Genomic DNA, 23,992 nt, shown 5'->3' with positions numbered 1-23,992 from the left:
ACCTGCTTCTTTTCATGCCCCACCATTGCTCAGTAATTGAAGCAACTATTAACTTGGCTGTTGCCTATTAAGGGCTGGCTGCAGTCTTTCAGAATTTCCTTCCTAAGACAGCAGGGCAGAATCAATGGCAGTTTCAGCTCTCCTGAAGATTGATGCAAGGTTGCAGTGCTTAGCAAAACCATGTGATCTTTTAATCAATCACTGAAATAAATCTATGCAATTGGTGTCAGGAATCAAAGTAATTTCACACTCACCTTCCCAATTCCCTAGAATCAAAGAAAATAGAATCCAAACTGACTTACTGAGCCACACTACTAAGCCTCCCCTCCCAAAGGGATTTAATATTTGTCACTGTTCAAAAGACTTGTCTTGCAATAATTAAAACAAAAATGGAGGTTGGCATATTTATCTGTAAATATGAAAGTGATGGATCATTCCCTATGGTCTTGGCTCGTAGATAGGCTAAGCCAGAATGTTGTCACATGAAACCATAATTCCAAATCACTGGCATGTAAATAGTAGTTGTATCTTTTCATGGGATACTAGAAAGGTTTTGCAGAAGTCTTATGATTCACTCTCCTGACTCACATAAAATTTAATATAATATTTCTACACAGAAGACTGTTTTTTGCTCTTAAATATGATGAGGAAAGAAGTCTCTCTACAAATACAATTGATAGCCTCATCTTCTTTACTTCTAGGAATTTCTTCCACATAAGATCAACTCTTGATTTAATCTACAGAATAAGGAAGATGAGTGAACCAGTGGGTACAGAATGATGAATAATTTAAAAAGTAATTTAACCTTTCCCTCAGGTATCATGAGAGCATTACATAGTGAAGAACCATGTAATGTTATCTTGGTAATGTTTTTAAGAGCTTAATAAAAACTGATGAACCCCCCTCCCCAAAAAAAACGTTGACCCACCCAAAATTCAAGTGCGTATCAAAGGAGTGGCCATATTCAGTGCTTCTCAAATTCAGGACCAAAATAGCATCTTAAATCATCTTCCTGGACTCTGTGGCTGAACACATAGCCTCTCTGAATACTTTGTTAGTTGCCTACAATCTCACTGGATATGCAGGTAGAGGAAGTAGCAGAAATGTACAGTCAATTCAAAGAGATGTTGTTCTCAGCCTTTTAGCTATACTTTTTAAAAAATTATATTAATCAGCATACCATAGCATACAAAGCCTGGGATGAAAGCATTCCAGGGTCTTCATAGAAGATCAGAGGAATGGGAAAGGAAGAGAAAACAAGTGACCAGAGTTGAGAAACCAGCTCCACTGCAATGTAACTGCAACATGAAGGGATCCAGCATGGATCCAAATAGGTTAGGACTATGGTTAACTTGAGCTTGAGCCTGACTCTCTTGAGTACCCCAAAACATCTGCTGTCATTGTTGAGACATGATAGTAGTTTCAGAGCAGCACTGCACTCTGTGTGATGTGATGAGGTGGGTGGCATCGCAATTCAAGATGATCCCAGCAATAACTAGGAGTATATTCAAGCAAAGTTCCAGTTCCCTGGGAGAGGAAAGTTTTGGCTGGGTAACAGGAGCAGATGCCAACAAATACAGACAGAAGCCAACCATGTAGACTAGACAAGTGGACTTCAGAGGAAAAGTTGTGGTTCTTTGGACAACAGATTCTCAAGGTGTTGAGCATGCTAGATATTGTAGGATCAGTCAGATCCCACCAGCTGGCCCCATGGAAGCTACTATTAAACTCTTTACTATTAAACTCTCAGAAGCTGGGCAGAAATGAGCCTTTGGTGAAGTTCCAAAGATATTGCAGAGCTGAGAAAATCGTGAGCTGGGTTAGTTAGACTTTGGGGGTCTTCCCCTACCAACTAACATGCACCAGGTGCTCCAGATAAACCACAAGATTCCCTCTAGGAAGTATTCCTCTCCCTGCTCAGATTTTAAGACCACGGAATTTGTTATTTTTAAGTCTAAATTTAAGGGTGATTTATTGTCATTTCAAAGTGTATGCTACTTTGTGTCTCATAAATGCAAACCAGGTAAAATGTATCCTTTGAAAGACATTCTTTGGGGCTATGTTTAATCAAACTCTTAACACCCAGATGATGGTGTTCTTGGCAGAATTTCAAAACAAAGGCCACTCTGAGGACAGGACATGAAATTATATTATAGCAAGGAATATTCAAGCAAGATCCTAAGATGACAATGGCAATTACAGTGACTTTGGAATGCAGGACTGTGAGGTCACATGATCCTATGGAATTAGGTCAGGACATTTTTGATAATAAGATAATAATTTTTGTTTAAGAGCAGTGTCACCTAGAAACATAGATAACTCCTGTCTTAGGATTTCACAGATTTTCTCCTTTTATTATAAAACATAAAACCATTAAGAAGACATCTTACCAATGTTAAGTGTGTAACATTTACCTTATTGAAATAAATGATTTTTTAAAAAGATTTTATTTATTTATTTGACAGAGATCACAAGTAGGCAGAGAGGCAGGCAGAGAGAGAGGAGGAAGCAGGCTCCCTGCTGAGCAGAGAGCCCGATGCAGGGCTCTATCCCAGGACCCTGGGATCATGACCTGAGCTGAAGGCAGAGGCTTAACCCACTGAGCCACTCAAGCACCCCAAAGTAAATGACTTTTTAAAAAGCAGATGATGTGTGGGGAGTATTGTAAACTTTCCCAAATGTAGATCTTTACCTACTGAAAAACCCATATCTAGGGCTCTTCTGCCAGGGATCAGAGATAAGCAGCGCAATGATACAGTTCAAATAGGACTAATTTTGATTCAGGACAAATGAGTGGTCTCCTGCTCAGTGAAACTTACTTCCTCATCTTTTTCCAATCTGCTTTCAGAAAGGTGGTCTTCATGTCTCCAGTGTCTGTGTGTAATAAGAATGCCTCTGCCATCTGGAGAGAAGTCTAGCCTAAAACATTACTGTTGTGGGGAAACCAATTATGTTTTTTTGTTTTTGTTTGTTTTTTTTTTTTTTTTTCCTTAGGAACTAAACTATAGTATTGTGGAAAGATACTTTGAAATTCTTACAGCACACTAGCAAAAACTTCCTATCCTTCAGAGCAGGGACTGTGTTCTTTCCAGTGCTATGCAGATTCTGAAACACAGTGCTCTAATCACAGGCTTGGATTCTGTGTGTGCTCTCTAGCCTTTGAGACTTGAAGGTATTAAGTTTTCTTTCCCAGGAACAATGTAGTGTTTCTTAAATCTGATTATTTAGTGTGGCAGAGAACACATCTCATACATTAGAAAGAATGATTTATCCATTAATGCCTTTTAGCCATATAGTAAGGAAACAAAATCCTGTTAAATCTGTGAGTCTGTACCTCAGGGATCCTTTTGTTTTGGATAAATAGGTGCCCCCAAGCTAGTTTAATTTCCCTTTAGAGGCAGGGAGCTTAATGGAAGAACTAGCCTTTGAACTTGGAGAAAGCTGAGAGGCTATGTCTGCACCTGCCTCAGTAGAATAATTTCAAAGTCATTTTGAGTGTCACTTTTGGACAAACTATTAGGAGTGGTCCCTTTAGAAATGAGATCAGAGGGACACCTGGGTGGCTCAGTGGGTTAAGCCTCTACCTTCAGCTCAGGTCATGATCTTAGGGTTCTGGGATCAAGCCCCGCATGGGACTCTCTGCTAAGCAGGGAGCTTGCTTCCCCCTTTCTCTCTGCCTGCCTCTCTGCTTACTTGTGATCTCTCTCTATCTCTCTGTCAAATAAATAAAATCTTAAAAAAAAAAAAGAAGAAGAAATGAGATTAGAAATTTACCATATTTATGGCCATGATGTAATAGAAGATGATTTTAGTACAATGGAGAACTTGTAAGAAAAAGCAGGCATATGAGTGAGAGAGGAGGACTCAGCATTCTGATTTGTACCCCAGTCTTGCTGCTTCTGCCAAAACCCTGCAACTCCAAAGTCCCCAGGCAGGCTGCTGCTTGTTCCGGCCAGACAGCAGAGCCACCTGCCAGGTGCCTGCGGTCTCCTATACAAAAGGGAAGAGTCAAGAATAATGAAAGCACAGGACAAGAAGGCACCTCCAAGATTTAGTCTGTCTAATTCCTGAGCTGCCTCCATAGCATCCCAGAAACGGGAAGTTTATTCTCCCCAAAGGCAGTTCACTTTTTATATTTGTATGGCTCTGGCTCTTAAATCTCACTGGTTAAGAGTTGAATACTCAGCATTGCCGCTTCTCCTACTTGGATGTATACTAGATAAATGTAATCCCTCCTGTTTATGGCAGTTCCTCAGACATTGGAGCATGGCTATCCTATTAAACTGGATTTTTCCCCCTTTCCTCAATGCTACTCCTTTGACCGTTTTTCATTTAACATGGTTTTGGAACCCTTGTCAGTATAGTTGCTTTCATTGAATACATTGATTTGTTTACAACTTTAAAAAATATGGTATTAGGACCAGAACCACTCTAAGATTGCAATAATCAAGAAACAGAAGAGAGCTGGCCTCTGGCTTGCCCCTGCAAGAGTCTTAGCTTCCTTCGACGCAGGTGAGGTTCATGCTTTCTTGGCTATCTCCATGTTCCACTGACTAATCTAGAGGTTTCTTCTTGAGCAAAAGTTTACACCTTTGGTATTTATGGTCTATTGATATACCACATATTCTCCCATTGGACACTTGCACAACTGCTGTAGACCCAAGTATAGGACCTTGTATTTTCCCAGGTTAAACATTATCTTGTTAAAATCAGATCATTACTCAAGTGTCTCAGAATCTTTTGGAATCCAGATTTAGTCAGTCAATATATTCTCCCTCTGCTCTTCAACTTCCTCATAAATGAGAGTAAAAACTACGGTAGGAGTAGTAAAGACTGTGTGATCCAATACATGGAAAGTGCCTCAAAAGGGGACAAATGCATAGTAAGATATCCACAAAGTAAATTATTGTCATTTTATAAGCAAATCCAGTCTACAAAAATGTCTTTTAACTTGAAAAGACATTTGTTGACATCATGCAAATAAGCCCCAGTGTTTTAGAATAAAACATTTTAGTCAAAACTATTATAAGCAGAGTTTCAACCAAAAAAAAAAAATATTTAAGCAACATAAGTGAACACTAGAGGCCTTTACAATTATAGAATTCAAGGAGAAAATAATTTTTTGAAATCTCTATTCATTTTCAAGTAAGAGGGCTATGTAATTAGACAAGTTGAGGCTCATTTTGAATTGCCTCCTAAAACCCACATTTCCACCTCCTAGAACCATCTGCTACTAGCAAAGTCTAAATCTACCCAAATGATAAATTGCTTTGCATCTTCTCTATGTGAAATCATTACTCAAAGCTGTAGGGGTGGATCCAAGTTTTTAATGACACAGCACTGTGTGTGAAAAAGTTGAAACTTTCCTTACTGTCATTCTGACACCAGAAGAATTAGCGCGATGACATAGTGGAAATTCTCTTGGTTTGTGATTTCTCAGATCTGGGTTCATATCTTAGCACAAGAACATCTTAGCGATGTGACCTTGGATAAGTTACTAACCCTTAGTCCCTCCATTTTCTCATCTGTGGGAGTAGGATAATTGTAACTTCCGGGGTTGTAAGAAATTCTAAGTAGTGTGTATAAAGTATCAGCTGTGATTAATACTATCAGTTATCAAACATTCATATGCATGGATGATGATGAGAGTAATCAAGAATTTGTTGATGCCTACCAAGTTTCTACGAACAGAATTTGAAAATTGGCCATGTCAATAATATAATCCAACTAGAAGATAATAGTAAGAGGAGAATATCAAAAATAGGACCATATTATATTCTGATTAAGTGCTTGGGACTGGTATGGAAGCAAAATCTATCTTAAGATAATAACTTTCCAGGGCACCTGGGTGGCTCAGTGGGTTAAGCCGCTGCCTTCGGCTCAGGTCATGATCTCAGGGTCCTGGAATCGAGTCCCGCATCGGGCTCTGTGCTCAGCAGGGAGCCTGCTTCCTCCTCTCTCTCTCTCTCTGCCTGCCTCTCTGCCTACTTGTGATCTCTCTCTGTCGAATAAATAAATAAAAAATCTTTAAAAAAATAATAATAACTTTCCATTTGTTAACTGAAAACATAGGATAGAAGAAAATCAGATGGGCTTAGAGAATGACCTAATATTCTGGCTTATCATTTCACTGAAACATGGGGATATTAAAAACTTGTAACTTCATTCAACCTTTCTGAAGTGATTGATACATAATAGGTAACCCACACTCTAAGAAGACAACGCCCTTGGTGGTCATAAAACCTTTCTTCTAGCACTTTTCTGGTGTCTAAGCACTCTTTCTGAATCCACAGAATTATAAATTAAAAATATTTTTATCTCAAAAATCATTGAATCATGGAACACTTAATATTTTCTTTTTTTCTCTATACAGCACATTAAGCATGAAATGAAACTCCGTATCAAAGAGTGAAGGTTCATCCTTTGAATAGCTTTTCTTTATTTCAATAGTCGGTGAAGCCTTTGCTTTGTAGAATGGAAGTATGTTGTGGGGAATAAAAATACATTTAACAAATGCATAGAATTCAATATAATTTAATATCTGTAATATAATATCTGAGGTGTACAATCTCATACAAAAGGTAGATATGGGTTTACCTTAATTTTGAAGTTGGTATTTATCCCAAAGCTGAAGGAATCCTTTGGTAAATTCTCCTTGAAAATGGAGAATACATTCCAATTGTAAATTTTTAAATTTTCAATATTACTATTTGGTTCTTTATATATTACTATTTTAAAGTGATATACCTTGGGGTGCCTGGGTGGCTCAGTCAGTTGGGCATCTGCATTTGGTTCGGGTCATGGTCTCAGGGTCCTGGGATCTAGTCACACATTGGGATCCCTGCTCAGCGGGGAGCCTGCTACTCCCCCTGCCTGTGCTTTCTCTCTTTCTCTCTGTAAAATAAATAAATAAAATCATAATAAATAAATAAAGTGATATATCTTGTATTTACCATGGTTAATTGCTTTGGCATCCCTAAAATTTGCTACTAATAAATATTCTAAATGTTAAAAATTTTAATAAAAGAACATTTTAAAATGTATTATTCATTGAGAAAACATTTAAAAAACCTAGATTTTTTTAAAATAAAATCCAAATAGTACACAATTCTCAAATAGACCAAGGTAGTACCCAATTTAGTATGTCATAATGAGAACTAGATTTTGCAGACCACCATGTAATGAAATGTGCCACAATGGTGACATGTTAGGGTGCACTATCAATGCAGGAAATCATAAATCAACCAGAAGTGCCATAGAAAAACTTTTACTGAGCAAAAACTGGGTAATCAGTCTGTTGGGTATAAGGCCATCAGTCAAGAATTAACCATAAAATAAATTAAATGTCTAGAGCACAGTGGTTTAGATTATTAACTATTGAAAATTGTTAGCATTTTTTTTTAAGTTATCATTTCCTGGAAAAGACATAATCAAAGTATAGGAGGGCCACGGAGCTAAGAAAAAGAGGACCCATGACAAAACAAAATAAAACAAAACCAAAAAAAAGAAAGAAAGAAAGAAAAAAGGGGAGTGGTCTTATATTTGTACAACTGTGCCTTAGAGACCATATGAAGGTGGCTAATGCAGGGACCCTCTACTGAGAACACTGTGCTTCCCATTCTCATTCAGGCTTTCACAGTTGGAAGACTGAAGATGAGACCAGCTTACCTATTGTGATGAGCTGTGTGAGAAACCATCTGCTAAACACCAGTCTTTATGGCTGACAGATTTCCTCTCTCAAACACACCATCAGCTCCCCTCCCCACTTGTGAATAAGAATGAGGAGGTTCTGCTAGTACAGGCCTCAGAGTGGGGTGAGAACACTTACAGAGCAGCTAGTCTGCTGGGTAATTTCCCCAAGTCAGAAGGGTGAATTAGGCAAAGCCGCTGGAAACCCAAAGAAATGAACGATGATGGTTCAGTGTCTACGCAGATAAGGAAGCTAAGCTAACCCTCTGGGTTAGGATGAATTCAGATAAGGGACTATTTGGAAACAGAATAAAGAAGGATTCAAAGAAAAGTAAATACACACACACACACACACACACACACACATGCATACATATATATAATTTCCCAGGTACTTACAGAGCAGCAGTCTGTCCAAGGAAGAAGGGTCATGAGACAGAGTTCATCAAAGTGCATTTTTCAGATCAGCTTGGAAATGCTAAATATTTTATCTATCCCATGGAGAGTCAGAAGGCTTAGAAGCGAAGTCCTGCAGCAAATAAATCTGCTTCATTTTGTTTAATAATTGATCATATTAAAGATTTTCTTATCATAAAATTTACCATCTCAAGGACATTTTTATGCCTAACCAGGTCTAGGAAGGGCAAATGATTGTATTTTCATAAACAAATGGAGATGTCAGATGACTGGTCGAAATTCATATCGCTCGGTGCCCCAGAAATCCAGGCTATTATCCGGGGCATGTGGTGCTACATCAACATAGGGAGAGAGTCAAGAAAGAAATGTGAAAAGGCTTCCGAGCCTTGCTGAAAGACAGTTGATAGAATAAATCGTTTTTGGAGATATGGACCTAATTAGTTGGCTCCACCACTGGCTGGCTGTGTTGGTTCCTTTGAATTGGGTGAGAATCAGTTTAGGACAACCAGCAGCCTATTGCTTTTTCTGATAACAGATAGAATCTTTTCTGTGGGGACTCGCGGGCTTGTGGTTGAACAGAACTGACTGCACTTCCTTTTGTTCTCCCCTTCTCGCTGAAGGATGGCCGTGACCGAGGATACCCTTCTTCCGTCCTCCAACCCGGTCACTGAGATTCGTTCGGGGATAAACACGTGGCCCAAACTGGGCCAGAGTTCACCCAGGAAGACGGTTTCTTTCTGCTACAGTCGTTAAGCTGGTAAGATGTGAGTGTGGGTCTAGGCGGGAGATCCTTTTTTTTGTTCCCCCTTTTCTCACCACATGGAAGGAGCTTTACTGAAAGATGGAGATGATGGAAGAATGTAGACGTTATCATACATCAACCTCTCATGCAGCTCAAGCAGCTGTATCCTTGGTCTTGCGAATTACACAAGTCAGTAAATTCAGCATCCTGCTTAAAGTTAGCTTGAGCTGGGTTTACATTGACAGCAACTCAAAGAGTCCCAATTAATATATCCCATTACAGGTTGGATGTTTTGTGAATTTAGAAGGTATTTATGTTACTCAAAACAAGGATACATTATTTTCTTAGAAAGCTCATCTGTGGAATGAACGTGAGGGAGGGAAACTCACACTTGATCCTTTTCGTTAATTATTCAGTCCTTGAAAATTCATGGTGGGGGAAATGAATAAAACATGTATTCCCAAGCTGAATTTGTAGAAAAATATAGGTAGCCGCAAGAAATTCAGTTGGAGCATTTTCTTTAGGGCTTCCGTATTCAAGCTTATCTGGAGCTTGCATATAGAATGTACCGTGAGCCTTGTGTATGCTACCTGAAGGCATGGGGAAAAGTCAAATTAAGTTGTTTGAGTAGTTCAGGCCTCCACATTAATTAGAGAGAACAGAGAGTACTTCATCCATAAGGGGAAAAGTCACAAGCATGCAGAGCTCGTATGTAGCGAAACCTCCAAAGACACGTGGACACAAGTCAAGCAGAAGACAGGCTGGGATCACTGAAGGTCCCTTTAAATTCCATGATCTTTTGCACTCGACTTCCAACATCTTAATTGGTAGCTAGTGCAGAGTCAGGCCTATACCGGATACTAAATAATAAATATTTATTGATGGTAAAGATAAGAAGATCTGGCAAGGCCTCTTTGACCTTTGGATATAAGAAAATTGAGCTAGCTAACAGGATGCTTGGATTTAGTGCAAGACTCTGCAGAGAGAGAATTGGAGAAGGAATTAACAAATTTTCCCCATTCTTCTCACATTACTTAGCACTTACACCCAGTAGTCTTTGATCCTTTTCTTCATGTATGACTTCCTAGTCACCATTTTGAGAGTTTATAATCTGCCTGTAAATTTCTAGAGACTTAATGAGTTATTTCTGTTTTCATTGATCTTCAAATTTAGGGTCCCTTCTCATTTCTCTTAACTTCGTGTTTAAAGATTTTTAAGCTTGTGCAATATATAATCTTTGACTTTTCTGTCCCTTGGGGTTTTTGCTTTTTTTTTTTTTTCCCCCAGTTCTTGAGTGAAGATTGAAACATACATGTCAAGATCTAGATGTATTGTAAGACTCCAGGTACCTCCCATAAATCTTATTCACTGAACACTTTGGAGCTCTTGCAACTTTTTCTATGTGTTATTTTATTGCCAACAAATAGTATAAACAACTGGGGAATATGTGATGCTTATGTACAGCCCGCAGTAGGATGGATATGTTTCATCAGTATATAATATGGGAAACACAGTATGTGAGTGTGTGCATGTGTACCTGCCTTAATACTATTTAGAATAGGAACTACATGATCCTGCTCAATTTATCGGAAAATAAATAAAGCAAGAGAGACACTCTAGATCCCAGAGGAATTCTTTTCCCAAAGTAATCAGGCATCTGGAATCTCGGTCTGATAAAAATCAATGACTCTTTCAGGGCAGTGTATCTTTAGATGTGGACGAGGGGAGGAGTACACAGTGAGAGAGGAGATGGCGAGGGTGGAAGGCAAATATGAAAAAAATTTGACGAGGAAAAACTAACATTTGCTCCTTGTAATAAACCGTGCCAACATGTAGACTATAGCATAATTATGTGTGTATATTTATATCACCATGAATTCCGGAAATAGTAAATAGGAGCAATTTCTTTATTATTTGACTCTTTTGGGGTAGATCATATGCCTTCCCTAATGTGTGTTTATCGGTGCCTGTGTTTATGGCGCAAATGAATAGGAATCATCTCGTTTTCTTGGTAATCACTTGTAATGTACCATGTATGCAAGAGGGCTTGACAAACACTATCTGTTTGACTTCCAAGTTCAGAAAATATTCTACCTAATGGAAACCAGCTTTGAAATGGGGACAGGGCAGAGTTTTGTTCCAGCATTATCACAGATGGCTTGACCTTTTATGTATTGATCACTTTGTGCCTGCATTTACCCACTCAAAAATGTTCCAGCAACAAGCTCTTACATATATTTAGGGAAGGAAGCTACCCAACATCCTTTCAAAAAATAATAAATAGACAAATGAATATACGCTTTGCTTATTCTCACTGAGTTACAGTATTTAGGTTAGAAGCAAGCCACTGTTTGCAAGCTTACTGAGGAGTATTTAAAAATGCACCTAGTTATTTTTACAACAGTCCTTGCAGAATCTCCCTCTGAAATATTTTGAATTTCCCAAATATAAGTAGTAAATTTAGACTATTCTGTTATGATCACCACAGATGATCTGTGACTTGTGGATAACAGGACATACTTCACTTTTCCTAAACTATATTTTCTAAGACTTTTAAAAATCTGAGCTCATGCTATCAAATTAATCCTAGACTTTCAAACATTTCAAGCATGTAAAACAATACAAAAAGATTGGGAAAGGAAGATAGCGAGATTGGTGATGGAAGCAATTAACCATTGAGCATTTAAATTCAGAGATTAAGAAACAATTACTATTGTTGGAGCTGACTCTAAAACACGTCCCATCTGAGCTATTGTGCACATACCTAAATGGGATTTGGCAGGTGGATAAAAGATTTGTTGATTCCTGTTTGGGGGATTGCTTTAGATTGCTGCTTCAATGGGCTTTCAAAGCAGGTTTGAGTCTTAGAGAACAAACTGAACCCTGAATCCTTTCCTGGCACTGCAACTCCCCAAATGACAATTACAATAAGCCAAGGCTAATGCAGGCTCTAACTGCGTGAGGAACAGCTGCTGTGTGGTGTTGCAGAAGCTCAAAGGGGAAAATGCTTTGGGGGAGAAAAACTGGCTGTTGATTTGTCTTCAAACACCCGAGAAGTTTCTGTAAACAACAGCACATATTAGCTTGACTGCGCGTGATCGAGATGAATCACTTGCCAATTATTTGCTCCTTCATTCAGTGAAGGGCTTTGCTTTCATTGTGCCATCCAGTGAGAATATAGACATCTGGAATATGTAGGCACCATTAGATGATGTGTGATTTGTCAGTTTAGAAACTGTTGTCTACCCGGGCCTACCTGGGTATCTGAAATTTTGCTTTGGTTACTGTAAATAGCATATCCTGAGTCAAGGAGCACTTGGCTCTTGGGGATAAACGTTTCTACCCAAAGGACCAAGATTGGAAAGATAAAATGTATTCCTAAGGTCACCTCATAAAGAGACGTATGAAACGTCTTAATAGACAAGGATATGGGGGCGCCTAGGTGGGTCAGCTGGTTAAGCAACAGCCTTCGGCTCAGGTCATGATCCTGGAGTCCTGGGATGGAGTCCCGCATCAGGCTCCCTGCTTGGCAGGGAGTCTGCTTCTTCCTCTGACCCTCCCTCTTCTCATGTTCTCTCTCTCTCATTCTCTCTCTCAGACAAATAAATAAAAACCTAAAAAAATATATATGTTTAAAACAAAACAAAACAAAAAAAGAGACAAGAAAATGTTACACAGGTTAATTGAATAGAATTGTAGAATGTCCTTTTAGAGTCCAACTTTTTCATTTTAAGGATGCGGCCAGTCAGCTACCCAGAGACCAGAACAAAGCCTTCTTCCATCATAGTCCAGTATGCCTTTCCCTTCCCCCACCTCACATATTAGTGTAAGCAGACAGTCACAGTACTGATTCCGGACCCAAGGAGAGGTCAGGGTGGCTTGGAAATCAATAATCAGGCACAGGGACTGTCCCCCAGGAGCAAGTCTGATCTTAGACCTAACACAGTGGCATGACCTTTATATTTTGTCTTCCCTCAAGCACCCTCAAGGTGTTCAGCATCCAAGTTCTTAATACAGTTTCAGAGGCAGTGAGCAGGTCTGTATCAGAACCTTAAGAAAAACAACATGTATTCATTCACTATTGGCTCAGACCCTCACGCGGAGGCCACTCCATTCAGCTCAGAGGCGTCAGTGGCTAGCTACACAGCCTGAGAGGGGTCACGGCCTGGCTCATCTGCTTACTGAGTCTCACACAAATCTCTCCCAGCTTCTGCTGTATTTCCTGAAGGGTTTCAGGAAGCATCAAATACCTCCCCGTGGACTAGGTCAGAGCCAGCAAGCTTTTACAGAAAGCCATCTCTCTCTCTCTCTCTCTCGGGGCTTCCCACTCATTACTGACCAAACAGTGGACTTCAGTGTGGGATGAGATAATCTGCCTGTTTGCATCTCTCCCTCCCAATTCCCAGTCTCTTAAGGCTGAAATTGTTTTCTTAGGTCGGACACAGAGAGTGACTTTTAAAGCTCACTTTCCTTTACAGCATGACTGTGGGAAAGGATAGATGCTCCATACACTCTGGACAGGATTAAGAAGTTTCATTTAATGTATTTGTTGGAATCAGAGAAAGCGCCAAAGGCAGGACAAGACAGGGAGTGGCGTGGGGCAGGAGAAAGTGGTTGCCGTGTGGCCATCAGGGAATAGGGAGTGTAAAAAGCTTCTTGCACACATCGCCTCATCTATAAAAACCAGAACCACTTGGCATCTCTCTAAGTAACAAATGGATCTAAGGGCTGTAGAGAAGAGTTGTTGGCAGGAAATGGTCCCCAGGGCTATGATATTTTCAGACTGTGTGCCTTTCCCTATAATGCATAGATCATGGATAACAGAGCTCTGCTCACATATCTTGTTTTACCTGAAGACTAAATTTTGCAGGTTCTGGTTTGTCTGGCAATCACCATTTCTGGGAATAAGAGAATAAATTTGGATCGTTGAGGCAAGAAGAAGCTAAATTTTCTTTTGAGCTGCACGGAGGAGTAAAGAGGTGTAAAGAAGTATTAAGACAAACAAGCATGGAGGAGAGCGTCATGATAGAGGAGACAGGAGACAGAGGCCCCTCTTTCAATTTATAGGACTTTGGCTTTCAGTGGAAACGTCTGTTGTATACAAACAAGTGAAAATGGACCTGCAGGTCTGAAACAGTTCTGTGTCTGAAACTCACTGTAAACATGCACCTTATATACCGCAGAGCACCTAGCAAGATTCCTACAAACTCTAGTTGATTGGTTTTTGATCCCAAATCAATTTCCACCAGAACACTGAATTCACTGATGGGCTTATAAATCTGCAGGAAGAAGGAACCTTCAGCTGCTGTTGCAGCCACCAAAAAACAAACAAAAAATGGAGTTTAATTTTAACTGGTTTGTCCCAGAGTGAACTGGCTGTTCTGTCTGTTTCTCTCTTTGAAACATGGAGGCAGCAGCTTCACTTGGTGCCACAGACACTGTCTACAAAATGAAAAGTCTCCATTTCCGTCCTCTCCGTTAGCCAAAGTAAACTGTCTTCCGTGATTCACCCTTGAGTGCATGAGGACTCTGCGTCCCTCCCCAGAGAGAGAAAACAAAAAACAAATAAGCAAACCCTTACCAGATGAGAAGACAGGAACAACAGGCAAAACTTCAAAATCCTTTTTTTTTTTCACTCCTGAAACCTATCAGCATTCAAAAACATGTGAAGTCATAATTCCTGGTGAGATTTACACTGAGTTAAATAGACACTTAACAGTAGACAGGATGTCAAAGGACGCTCAAACCTTTTGATCCCAATCTTTGAGTCAAATGATCATGTTTGCACCAGTTGTGTTTCTTCCTGAGTACACGGGACATCTTATTGTTACTTAATTGTTCTCAGTCTTCTGTCTGCTATTGTGGTCTTCCGTTGCTATGGCATGGAAGAGGATCCTTTATGTTTTTGAAAATATTTAGGATCCCACCCCAACTGTCAGTATGAACTGCTCTACACTTCTTATCAAGTTGAAGCCTGGAGTTGTTGTATCCTTTGGGTTATTTTCACAGTCACGGTTTTCTAGGCTCTTCTTGCTATCAGTGTTCAACTTCTAAAGTCCAAAATGCTCTTAGCAGGAGCTATAGCTCTACCTCAGCCCACCAGCCTTCCCTGAGTGGGTTTAACATACTCACCCCCAGGCATTCAGGACCTTGGCTAACTCCTCTGAGCCTTTTTGCCTGGCCTGGGATTGGTAACTCCAGATTAAAAAGCAGGCCAAATCTTGCTTTTAATTTCACCATTCCTCTGGAAAATGTAATACGGCAAAGATAACGCATGTCATGTTTTAGCAACAGTGTTTTTAATTCTCCCGGGGAGAATTAGCATCCTTACATACTTTAGCAGCTACTTTTCCTCACATTTATTCATTAATTATTTATCTATTTTGGAGCAGCACCCTGACGCCTTCTTGCTGACGTTGGTCAGGGGAAAGATGCCCTCCCTGAAGGCTGGCCAAGCCATCCCTTCCTCTCATTAGCGGTGTAACCCTGTGTTCCCGCTGGAGCCCAGCACGGAAGTGTCATCTTCCCGCGGGGGCCTCCCGTTGTCCCGCCTGGCTCAGAGAGCTGAGCCTAAATGAAATATATAATATTAACTGTTAGAGAAAACAAAGGATGCCGCCTCCAGCATGGCTCCTAGGCCTGAGGCTTGGCCACGTCTCACTAGTCCCTAGGCCTCTCCTTCTCACCCGCACCCTCACTCGTCTATGAGATCCACGAGTTGAACTGCAGCTCTCCAAAACGAATTCCCCCCCCTCCCCGCCGGTAACCCGACTCTTCCGGACCACGCGTTCCCTTCTGCCCGGAGCTCAGAATGACCACCAGGAAGCCAGGAGCAAAACACTTAAATGTTGCATTTATTAAGGAAATGTTAAATAATGAAAAAAAAAAAAAAGTCAAACCGGTGTCATGAACGTCAAGAGCACTTTTGTGGCGTAAACCGTGCAGTCATGAGCTACAAGTTCTATTCCAAGTCTTTGCCCCGGGGCTAATTAGGGCGTCAACCTCCTCCCCCCACCCCCGCCCTACCACCCCCTAGTTGGAAATGCAATAAAAGAAACAAATCACCCGTTCAGCATTCGCAGGCTCTCCCCTCCCCCCCCCTCCCGTTCTCCCAGGATAACAAAACTCTAACCCCAGGCAGGCAAATAGGCCACTAGGGCAGCAAAGGACTTATCAAATATGTGTGTGTATTCAAGCAAACAAACAAAAAATCCCTTAAAACAGCACAGTTACAATCAATCAAAGATATTTATAGTCTCTCGCGCCAGGGCTGGGAGGAGCGGGAGATAATGGGCGCGAATCCGGACACTGATTTACGCGTCCGCCTTAGTTCTGTTGCGTGGCGTGTACACCGGTCACTTTTCGGGCCACCAGGCAATCGGTGCCGCTGGGTCTCTCCCCTGCCCGCCCGCTCCACCTGCCCCGAGAGCGTGGCCCACCTGCGGGTGGAGAAGGGCCGTCGCCGGGTCGATCTCCCCGCATCCACGCCAGCGGCAGCTTCCAAAGTTCTGCGCCCTAATTGCCCTCTTCTTGCCACTTGCTGCTGAGTCCAGTCGGGGCCCTCTCCTCCTACCGCCAGGAATGGGGACTTTCAGAGGGCGAGCGAGAAACGGGTCGCTTCATCCCGAAAGGCAAAAGTCGAGAGAAATGATTGACTCCGACAGGTTTGCTTCGCCCGGTCTCGGATGATGAGGGGGCGCGGCCCGGCCGGCCAAGTAAGGAGGCGTTGGGGCGGCTGCCGCGGCGGCGGGAGGGCCGGTCAGTAGGGCCCCACGACCACCGCTTCCACCTCTTTAGACGGTCTCCGGTCTTTCACCAGGAAGTTGATCATGCCCTCGGACTTGATGAGGAGGTTGCAGCCGAGGAAGAAGATGCCGAAGACCACGGTCAGGGAGAGCACGCACATGACCGCGATCTGCACCACGCGCATGATGTACAGGCTGCGCTCGTCCGGGCCGCCCTCGGCGAAGCCGTCGTCGGTCACCACCGACGCCTGGGTGCAGCAGCGCACGGCGCGCTCCAGCGCCTCGCTGCTGTTGGCCAGGAGCAGGCCCGCCACATCCGTCTGGTTGTCCAGCGCTGGGTTCATCGCGGGAGTCGGCGGGCGCCCCGGGGAGGCGCGGGTCCGAGGGGTGGGAAGGCGGCCGGCGCGGGAGGAACGGATCCGGAGCTGAGCGCTCACTTGGAGACTTGGCGCGCGCGGGGGCTGCTCGCGCTCTCCTCTCCCAAGTCCCCGGGTCGTGGGACTTCCCCAGGAGCCTTTCCGACGCGCGCCGCAGCCTGGCTGGTCTGCGCCGTCTGCTCCTGCCAGGGCGGTGCTGGTTCCCGGCGCTCGCTCGACTGGGGGCTGTTGGAACTTGGCGGGGCTGGGCCAGCGGGGCCGTGGGAGGCGCGGCGGCGGCGGCGGCGGCGGCGGCGGCCCGGCGGCTGCTCTGAGCGAACAGCGGCCCCTTCCGGCCGCGCCACCGCTCCGCGCCCGCGGCGGCTTGGCGGTGGGGGAAGCAAAGGGGCGAACCTCTTCCTTCCTCCTGCCTTTCTGGCTTCGCCTCTTTTTCACCTCCAAAGACTACGCAGAAGTCTGTACCTTTCTGTACCTTTCTGGCTAGACGGATGATAAAAGAGTTTCGGATGGAGGAGAGGTTGCGACCAGCTGAAAGTTTCCGAAGAACTGGGTCACACCAGCTCTGCGTGTCTCCTGCCTCCCGCCCCTCTCACCTCTGGGCGGATGAAAGTGGCGCTGAATCGCGGGTGCCAGATGGTGCTGGGCGAAGGCACGGGCCCGCCACAGGTGTCTGATTCCGTCTTGCCTGCGACGGATTTCTGGTGGAGTAGGGATGATCTGGGACTTTGTTTGTTAAAGTATGGATTTTAGAGAGAAAGAAAGCAGGGAAGGAGGGAAAGAAGGAAGTAGAAGTAGGAGGGAGGACAGATGAAGGAGGAAGGAAGCCACTGGAAGACAGAGTAAGGCAGGTTTAGAGTGATTCTTGAGGCGAAGGAAGGGAGGGGGTAGGAAGGGGAAAGATAGGCTCCTCTGTGGCCTTGGTGTGGGAGTGGTTGCCAGAGGCAAGATCACCTCTCCGGTAAGGGTGGGCGGAGGGACAGAGTGGGTCCTCCTATAATCTTGGTTGCAGATGAGTTTTTGGAGGTGCTTCCGGTGTTTCTCTGGGTTGGCAGTATATCCGTCGTTTTAGGGCTCATCAGTATCCATCACCTAGAGCACCGGCCAACTGCTGCAAGCTCTCCCCACTTTCCGTAAACTGATGTACCGCATCTTAGTCATTTCCAACAAAGCTACAGATGTTTCAGGGGCCTGACTGAGACTTCGGCCCGTTATGATTTTGCTACAGGTTCAGGAAAATGTTATAAACTTGTCAGATTGTTTCTTAAGCTCCAGAAGAATTCTTCTGTTGTGTTTTGGTTTTGTATTTCCCTTTTCTGTTTCCTTTTCCCCTCACCTTCCTCCTCCCCCTCTCCCTTACTCACTTCCTTTCTTCTTTCAACTGTGAAAGGCAGAAACCAGTCACCTGATGCTCAGTCCAAACTTCTGGTAGAATACATTTACATTTCTGTTAAAGCATAATTTTCACTTCTTTTCTCAATTCCATTCTTTTTGCTTGTTAAACGCTCTTATGTTTCTCTCCCCAAACATCATTTATTCAATGTTGAGAGATTTCCTTATTTTTTCTTACTACTTCATGATCAGCATAACATAGAATGAACTATCCTTCAGTTAAGAGTTTTCAGTTTTTGAATGTTGATTATATATGAGCTTCAATAAGCCTAGATCCTTCTAAATAGCTATTTTTATTTTAGGTGTAGTTTCATAGCTGAAAATCCAGGCTTTTGGTTCTTATCTGTAATTCATCTGGTTTATGGCTCTAGTTTCTCGTGATTCCATTAGCCTTGAAAAATGTTCCACTCCCAACAATTTCTTCTTTGGAAGAATGTATTATTAGGTGATTGGGAAAAAACCTATTTAAATCTCACTATACAGTCAGTCTATCTTAGTTAGGATGAGGGATACTTAACAATAAAACACAATGTATATGTGAAAAAATTACAGAAGAATGTAAGACATTATAAAGCAATACTATAATGAATTGTAAAGGCAAGTAGTAGAAATTTAGAAGAGCAAAAGGTGGAGAACAGAAGTTGACCTCCAGGGATGTTAACTTGCATAGGGTAGTATGTTTAGTCGAAGTTGAGTGAAATGGGTAGAGATAGATAGTTCCTTCTTTATGTGACAAAACAAATAGAATCATACAGCATATTTGTGAGGTCCAACATGGTAGGAGTTAATAAAAAATGCCTTAAAATATCAATTGAATCATTATGAGGATTTGAGTGTGCTTATTGATATTAACAGTATTACTGTTTTAGTTAGAAACCAGTGTAAAAATGATCAAATCTCAGAGTTCGGTAGGGGGTTGATATCATCAAACCTTTAAATTTGGGGATCACATTCTTATAAGAAAGAACTTTTTACAAGAAATAACTTTCTTTTCTTTGGGCATTATCTACTAACCAGCTGCAAAATTGTGAGTAAGAGGAAAATAGTTGTTCCCACCAGTTAGTTCATCTTTGGGAATGTGGTTCTGTTTCCTTCATCTCCCTACTACCCTGCACACTCTGATTTTGTTAAATAAAATTATTTGCAATATTTAGATGAAAATTACCTAAAACCTATTGGAGATAATATATATATATATATATATATATATATATACACACACACACACACATATATATATATATCTCATGTATATATCATATATATATCTATATATATGAAATTATTAGGGAATCTAAGGGAATCCAGCTAGGCTGCTAGATACAGTTTTTCTGCAGAAACTTATTTATCCTTCCATTTTGTATTTTGAGTGAATATTTTTCTCTCAGCTTTACTCCTGTTATTCACCTGTTTCCTAGGAAAATCTTACAAATGTGGGGAGAAAAATCTTTCCAAAAGTGTAGATATAGAAAAACTTAATTTCTAGAAAAATAGATGGTGATATGAAATATTCACTTCAAATAAAAAGTTTGGGTACATAGAAAGACTCACTGTTACATTTATTTAACTAGTGCCCTCTTTTACTTCACTGGGAAGAAGTTTGATTTTCAAAAAGTTAAATGCTCAGCACTTCACAATATACATGTTATACAAGGAAAGAAACATGTGTTTATTCTCTCTAGAAAACATACCTATGGCATATAGTAAGTTCTACAAAAATATTCTAGGCTTATATTGATGGGCAGCTATCATCAGTAGTCACTAGATCTATAGACGGCATTGTCTCAATGTAGGACCAGACATTTTCAATGTCAAAAAGGCTTTTCCTAGGCGCCTGCCTGGGTGGCTCAGTGGGTTAAAGCCTCTGCCTTTGGCTCAGGTCATGATCCCGGGGTCCTGGGATCAAGCCCCAAATTGGGCTCTCTACTCAGCGAGGAGCCTACTTCCTCCTCTCTCTGCCTGCTTCTCTGCCTACTTGTCATCTCTTAAACTAAAAGCCTTAAAAAATAAATAAAGTCTTAAAAAAATAAAAGCCTTTTCCTTTTTGTTTTCTATCTGCGCGTATTATGAAAATAATAAGTAGACACTTTTCAGAAGATCATTATCAGACATAGAAAGGATATTTGCTATTTGGGGACAAGGTTTTATACAAAATAAATTACATTATATGAGGAGTAAGAGCAAGGCACTCATGTTCATTCGTAACAGTAGACTCGGCACCTCGAACACAAGAAGCAAGCCAGATAGAAGTAAAATATGTCCTCAAACCACAAGAATAGATATCATGAGAGCCAAATACCTAGAATCATATATTTCTACCTTTAGGATGACTCTCCAAATTCTCTCTCAAACTTGTGCACTTTGCTTTTCACACAGTTTTAACCCACCCTTCCTTCCTTTCTTTCTTTTGTTCTTAAATGATTTTATTTATTTATTTGACACAGAAAGAGAGAGAGAGCACAAGCAGGGGGAATGAGGAAGGAGAAGCTGGTTCCCGGCTGAGTGGTGGGGGACAGGGGTTGCTACACAAGGCTCCATTCAGGACTCTATCCCAGGATCCCAGGTTCATGACCTGAGCCAGAGGCAGATGCTTAACTGATTAAGCCACCCAAGTGCCCCTTAATGCTTTCTGTTTTTATTTTTAATAACAGGATGTCAGTATCAGCACATGGATAGAGAAGAGAAAATGACTAGAGGTAGGTACTCTGTTGACACAAGGAGTAACACCAGAAAGAAAAACAAAATAAAACATTGAACAACACCAACAAATTTTCCAAGAGTCTACAGTATTAGTTTGGGGACATTTAATATAGAGACAAACTTTCTCAGATGGCTAGGAGTCTCGCTAAATGTCTAAAGGCAAGGACTTTGAATCCTGCCATCTTCACTAACTAGCCGTGTGATCTTGGAGAAGTGTCTTTACCTCTGTGTACCTCCTTTATTTTTCTGTGAAATGGAGATGATACTTCTCAGAATTCTGAAAGAATTGTTTCTCATCTGTGGAAATAACTGAGGATAGCGTCTAGCTCAGTGCAAGATCTCAAAGATATATTGTAATAGCTTCTGAGGAGGCATCAATGTGTATAAGTCACTATAAGAAAAACTTCAAAGTTTGTTTAATATTTCCCTTTGGAATGCTGGAAATGAGTGATAGATTTTAGAAAGATTTCCATATGAAATGATTGGCCTTGTTAAGTAAAGAAATTGTAAGGATGTGGAGGAATTAGAACTCTTGTAAATTGCTGGTGGGAATGTACAATTGTGCAACCTCCATGGAAAACAGTATGGCATTTCCTCAAAAACTTAAACACAGAATTGCCGTGTGATTCAGCAACTTCATTTCTAGGTATATGCCCCCAAAACTGAAGGCAGGGACTTAAACAGGTATTTGTATATGAATGTTCATAGCAGTATTATTCTCAGTAGTCAAAAGGTAGAAACAACCCAGATGTCCATCAATGGATGAAGGTATTTAAAAAAAAAAAAAAGTGATATGTTAAATGCAAAAAAAACAATGAAATTCTGGTATGAGCTACAACATAGATGAACTTTGAAGAAATTATGCCAGATGAAATAAGCCAGACACAAAAGACAAATATTGTATGATTCCATTTATATTAGATACCTAGAATAGTCAGCTTTATAGAGACAGAAAATAGAACAGTGGCTACCAGCAACTGAGGGAGGAAGTAATGGGGAGTTATTGTTTAAGGAGTACAAAATTTCAGTTGCGGAAGAAGTTCTGGAGATGGATGGTGGTATTGGTTGTAAAACAGTGTGGATAGATTTACTAAGGCTGAGATGTACAATTGAAAATTGTTAAAATGATTAATTTTATATGATGTGTATTTTACCAGAATAAAAATTCTAAATGGTTTAAATTATAGCTCATAGGAATATTATATAAATTTCTAAAATTCTGAAAAGTTAGAACGTAACCCCTAAAAGTCATTCATCTCCCCATAGCTCAAAGATAGTAACCGTTAGTAATTTAGAACATGTTCTTCCTGTCTTTTTACTGTGCTTATATAACCTTAGTCTTGACCATGCACAAATTATAATTTATACCTTACTCTTTCCCCTTAACTCTGTATTTTCCCATGACATTAAAAACTTGTCATCTGCACATTTTTGATGAGTGTATAGCACTTCATACCACTGTTTATTAAACCACTACCCTGTAACTGGGCAGTTCCATTACTCTCAAATAGTTATTGAATCATTACATATGAAGAACATTTTTGTTCACAAATGTCTTCTCTATTTAGATAACAAGAATTGGAAATTTACAAAATTGCAATTTTACTGAACATGATATTATTTTTTAAAAAACAACACACAGCCAAATTGTATGTAAAAAGGGTTGTACCAATCTTCACTCCCATTTGAAAATCATATGAATACCAATTTATCATGTCTTCTAGAGTAGGCCTCCTCAACTTTAGCCACATTTTAGAACTACCTAGAGAATTAAAAAAAAAATTTTTTTTAATATCCAAATAGAACATATAAGGGTTAAATCATAATCTCTTAGGTTAGGACCCAAGTATCTATATTTCTTAAATTCTCCCAGATGATTCAGTAGTCCAGCCATGGTTGTAAACCACTGCTTGGAGTAATATTTTCAAGTTTGCCTTAAGATCACATAGGGTAGAGGGGGCACCTGGGTGACTCAGTGGGTTAAAGCCCCTGCCTTCGGCTCAGGTCATGATCCCAGGGTCCTGGGATTGAGCCCCACATCAGGCTCTCTGTTCAGCGGGGAGCCTGCTTCCCTTCCTCTCTCTCTGCCTGCCACTCTGCCTACTTGTGATCTCCTTGTGATCTCTCTCTCTGTCCAATGAATAAGTAAAAAAAAAAAAAAAAAAAAAAAAACCTAAAAAAAAAAAAAGAATTTCTGTAACTTGCTTCCTGGTTCCAACCACTGGGACTCTGCTCTGGTGGGTCTTGAATGGGTTCTATGAATTTATAGTTTAGCAAGTACCCCAGGAAATGCTTTTCTTGAGCAATGTGATTTTAAAAATAATCATTGCAAGTTTAATAACGAAGAAAATGGTATTTTGAAATTGTATGGTTTCATTGTGGGGGATAATATTTTCACATATGTGTTGTAAAACTGCATATCTTACTCTCTAGTCTTTAAGTTCAGACTCAGGTCTTTTGTGTATTTTTCATTTGACATTTTATCATTTGTACTGATTTTATTGACTTATAGTAAGCCTTCTTTATCAAATACATTAACCCTATATATGAAATATTTGTAAATATCTTTCCAGTAGATTAGCCTTTTAAGTTGGGCTATATTCTTCTTGGGTATATGGAATTTTCAGGCATCAACATTTTTACCTGTGATTTCTTTCATTGCTTTATTTAATTTTTAAAAAATTTTTATTATTTTTTTAATATTTTATTTATTTATTTGACAGAGATCACAAGTAGGCAGAGAGAGAGGCATGCAGGGAGAGAGGAAGAAGCAGACTCCCCGCCGAGCAGAGAGCCCAATGCGGGGCTCCATCCCGGGACCCTGGGACCATGACTGGAGCCCAAGGCAGAGGCTTTAACCCACTGAGCCATCCAGGTGCCCCACTTTATTTAATTTTTTAAAAGGGGAAAGCTCATACTTATCATATCGGAGA

At 41.0% G+C, this 23,992-nt stretch overlaps 1 protein-coding gene across 1 annotated transcript; it reads right to left on the bottom strand.

Annotated features, from left to right (window-relative positions):
• Positions 1 to 15,673: 15,673 nt before the first annotated feature.
• On the bottom strand, positions 15,674 to 17,205 carry RPRM (reprimo, TP53 dependent G2 arrest mediator homolog). The gene has a single exon (XM_045066713.1). The coding sequence runs from the start codon at positions 16,935 to 16,937 to the stop codon at positions 16,608 to 16,610; it is 330 nt and encodes a 109-aa protein (XP_044922648.1). The 5' UTR covers positions 16,938 to 17,205; the 3' UTR covers positions 15,674 to 16,607.
• Between the last annotated feature and the right edge of the window lie 6,787 nt (positions 17,206 to 23,992).

This window comes from Mustela putorius, unplaced genomic scaffold (genome assembly GCF_011764305.1).
Source record: "Mustela putorius furo isolate JIRA1106 unplaced genomic scaffold, ASM1176430v1.1 tig00003869_pilon_pilon_pilon, whole genome shotgun sequence".
Taxonomy (NCBI): Eukaryota; Metazoa; Chordata; class Mammalia; order Carnivora; family Mustelidae; genus Mustela; species Mustela putorius.
Note: the sequence above shows the minus strand (reverse complement) of the source record. Positions and strands in the feature narration are given on the sequence as shown.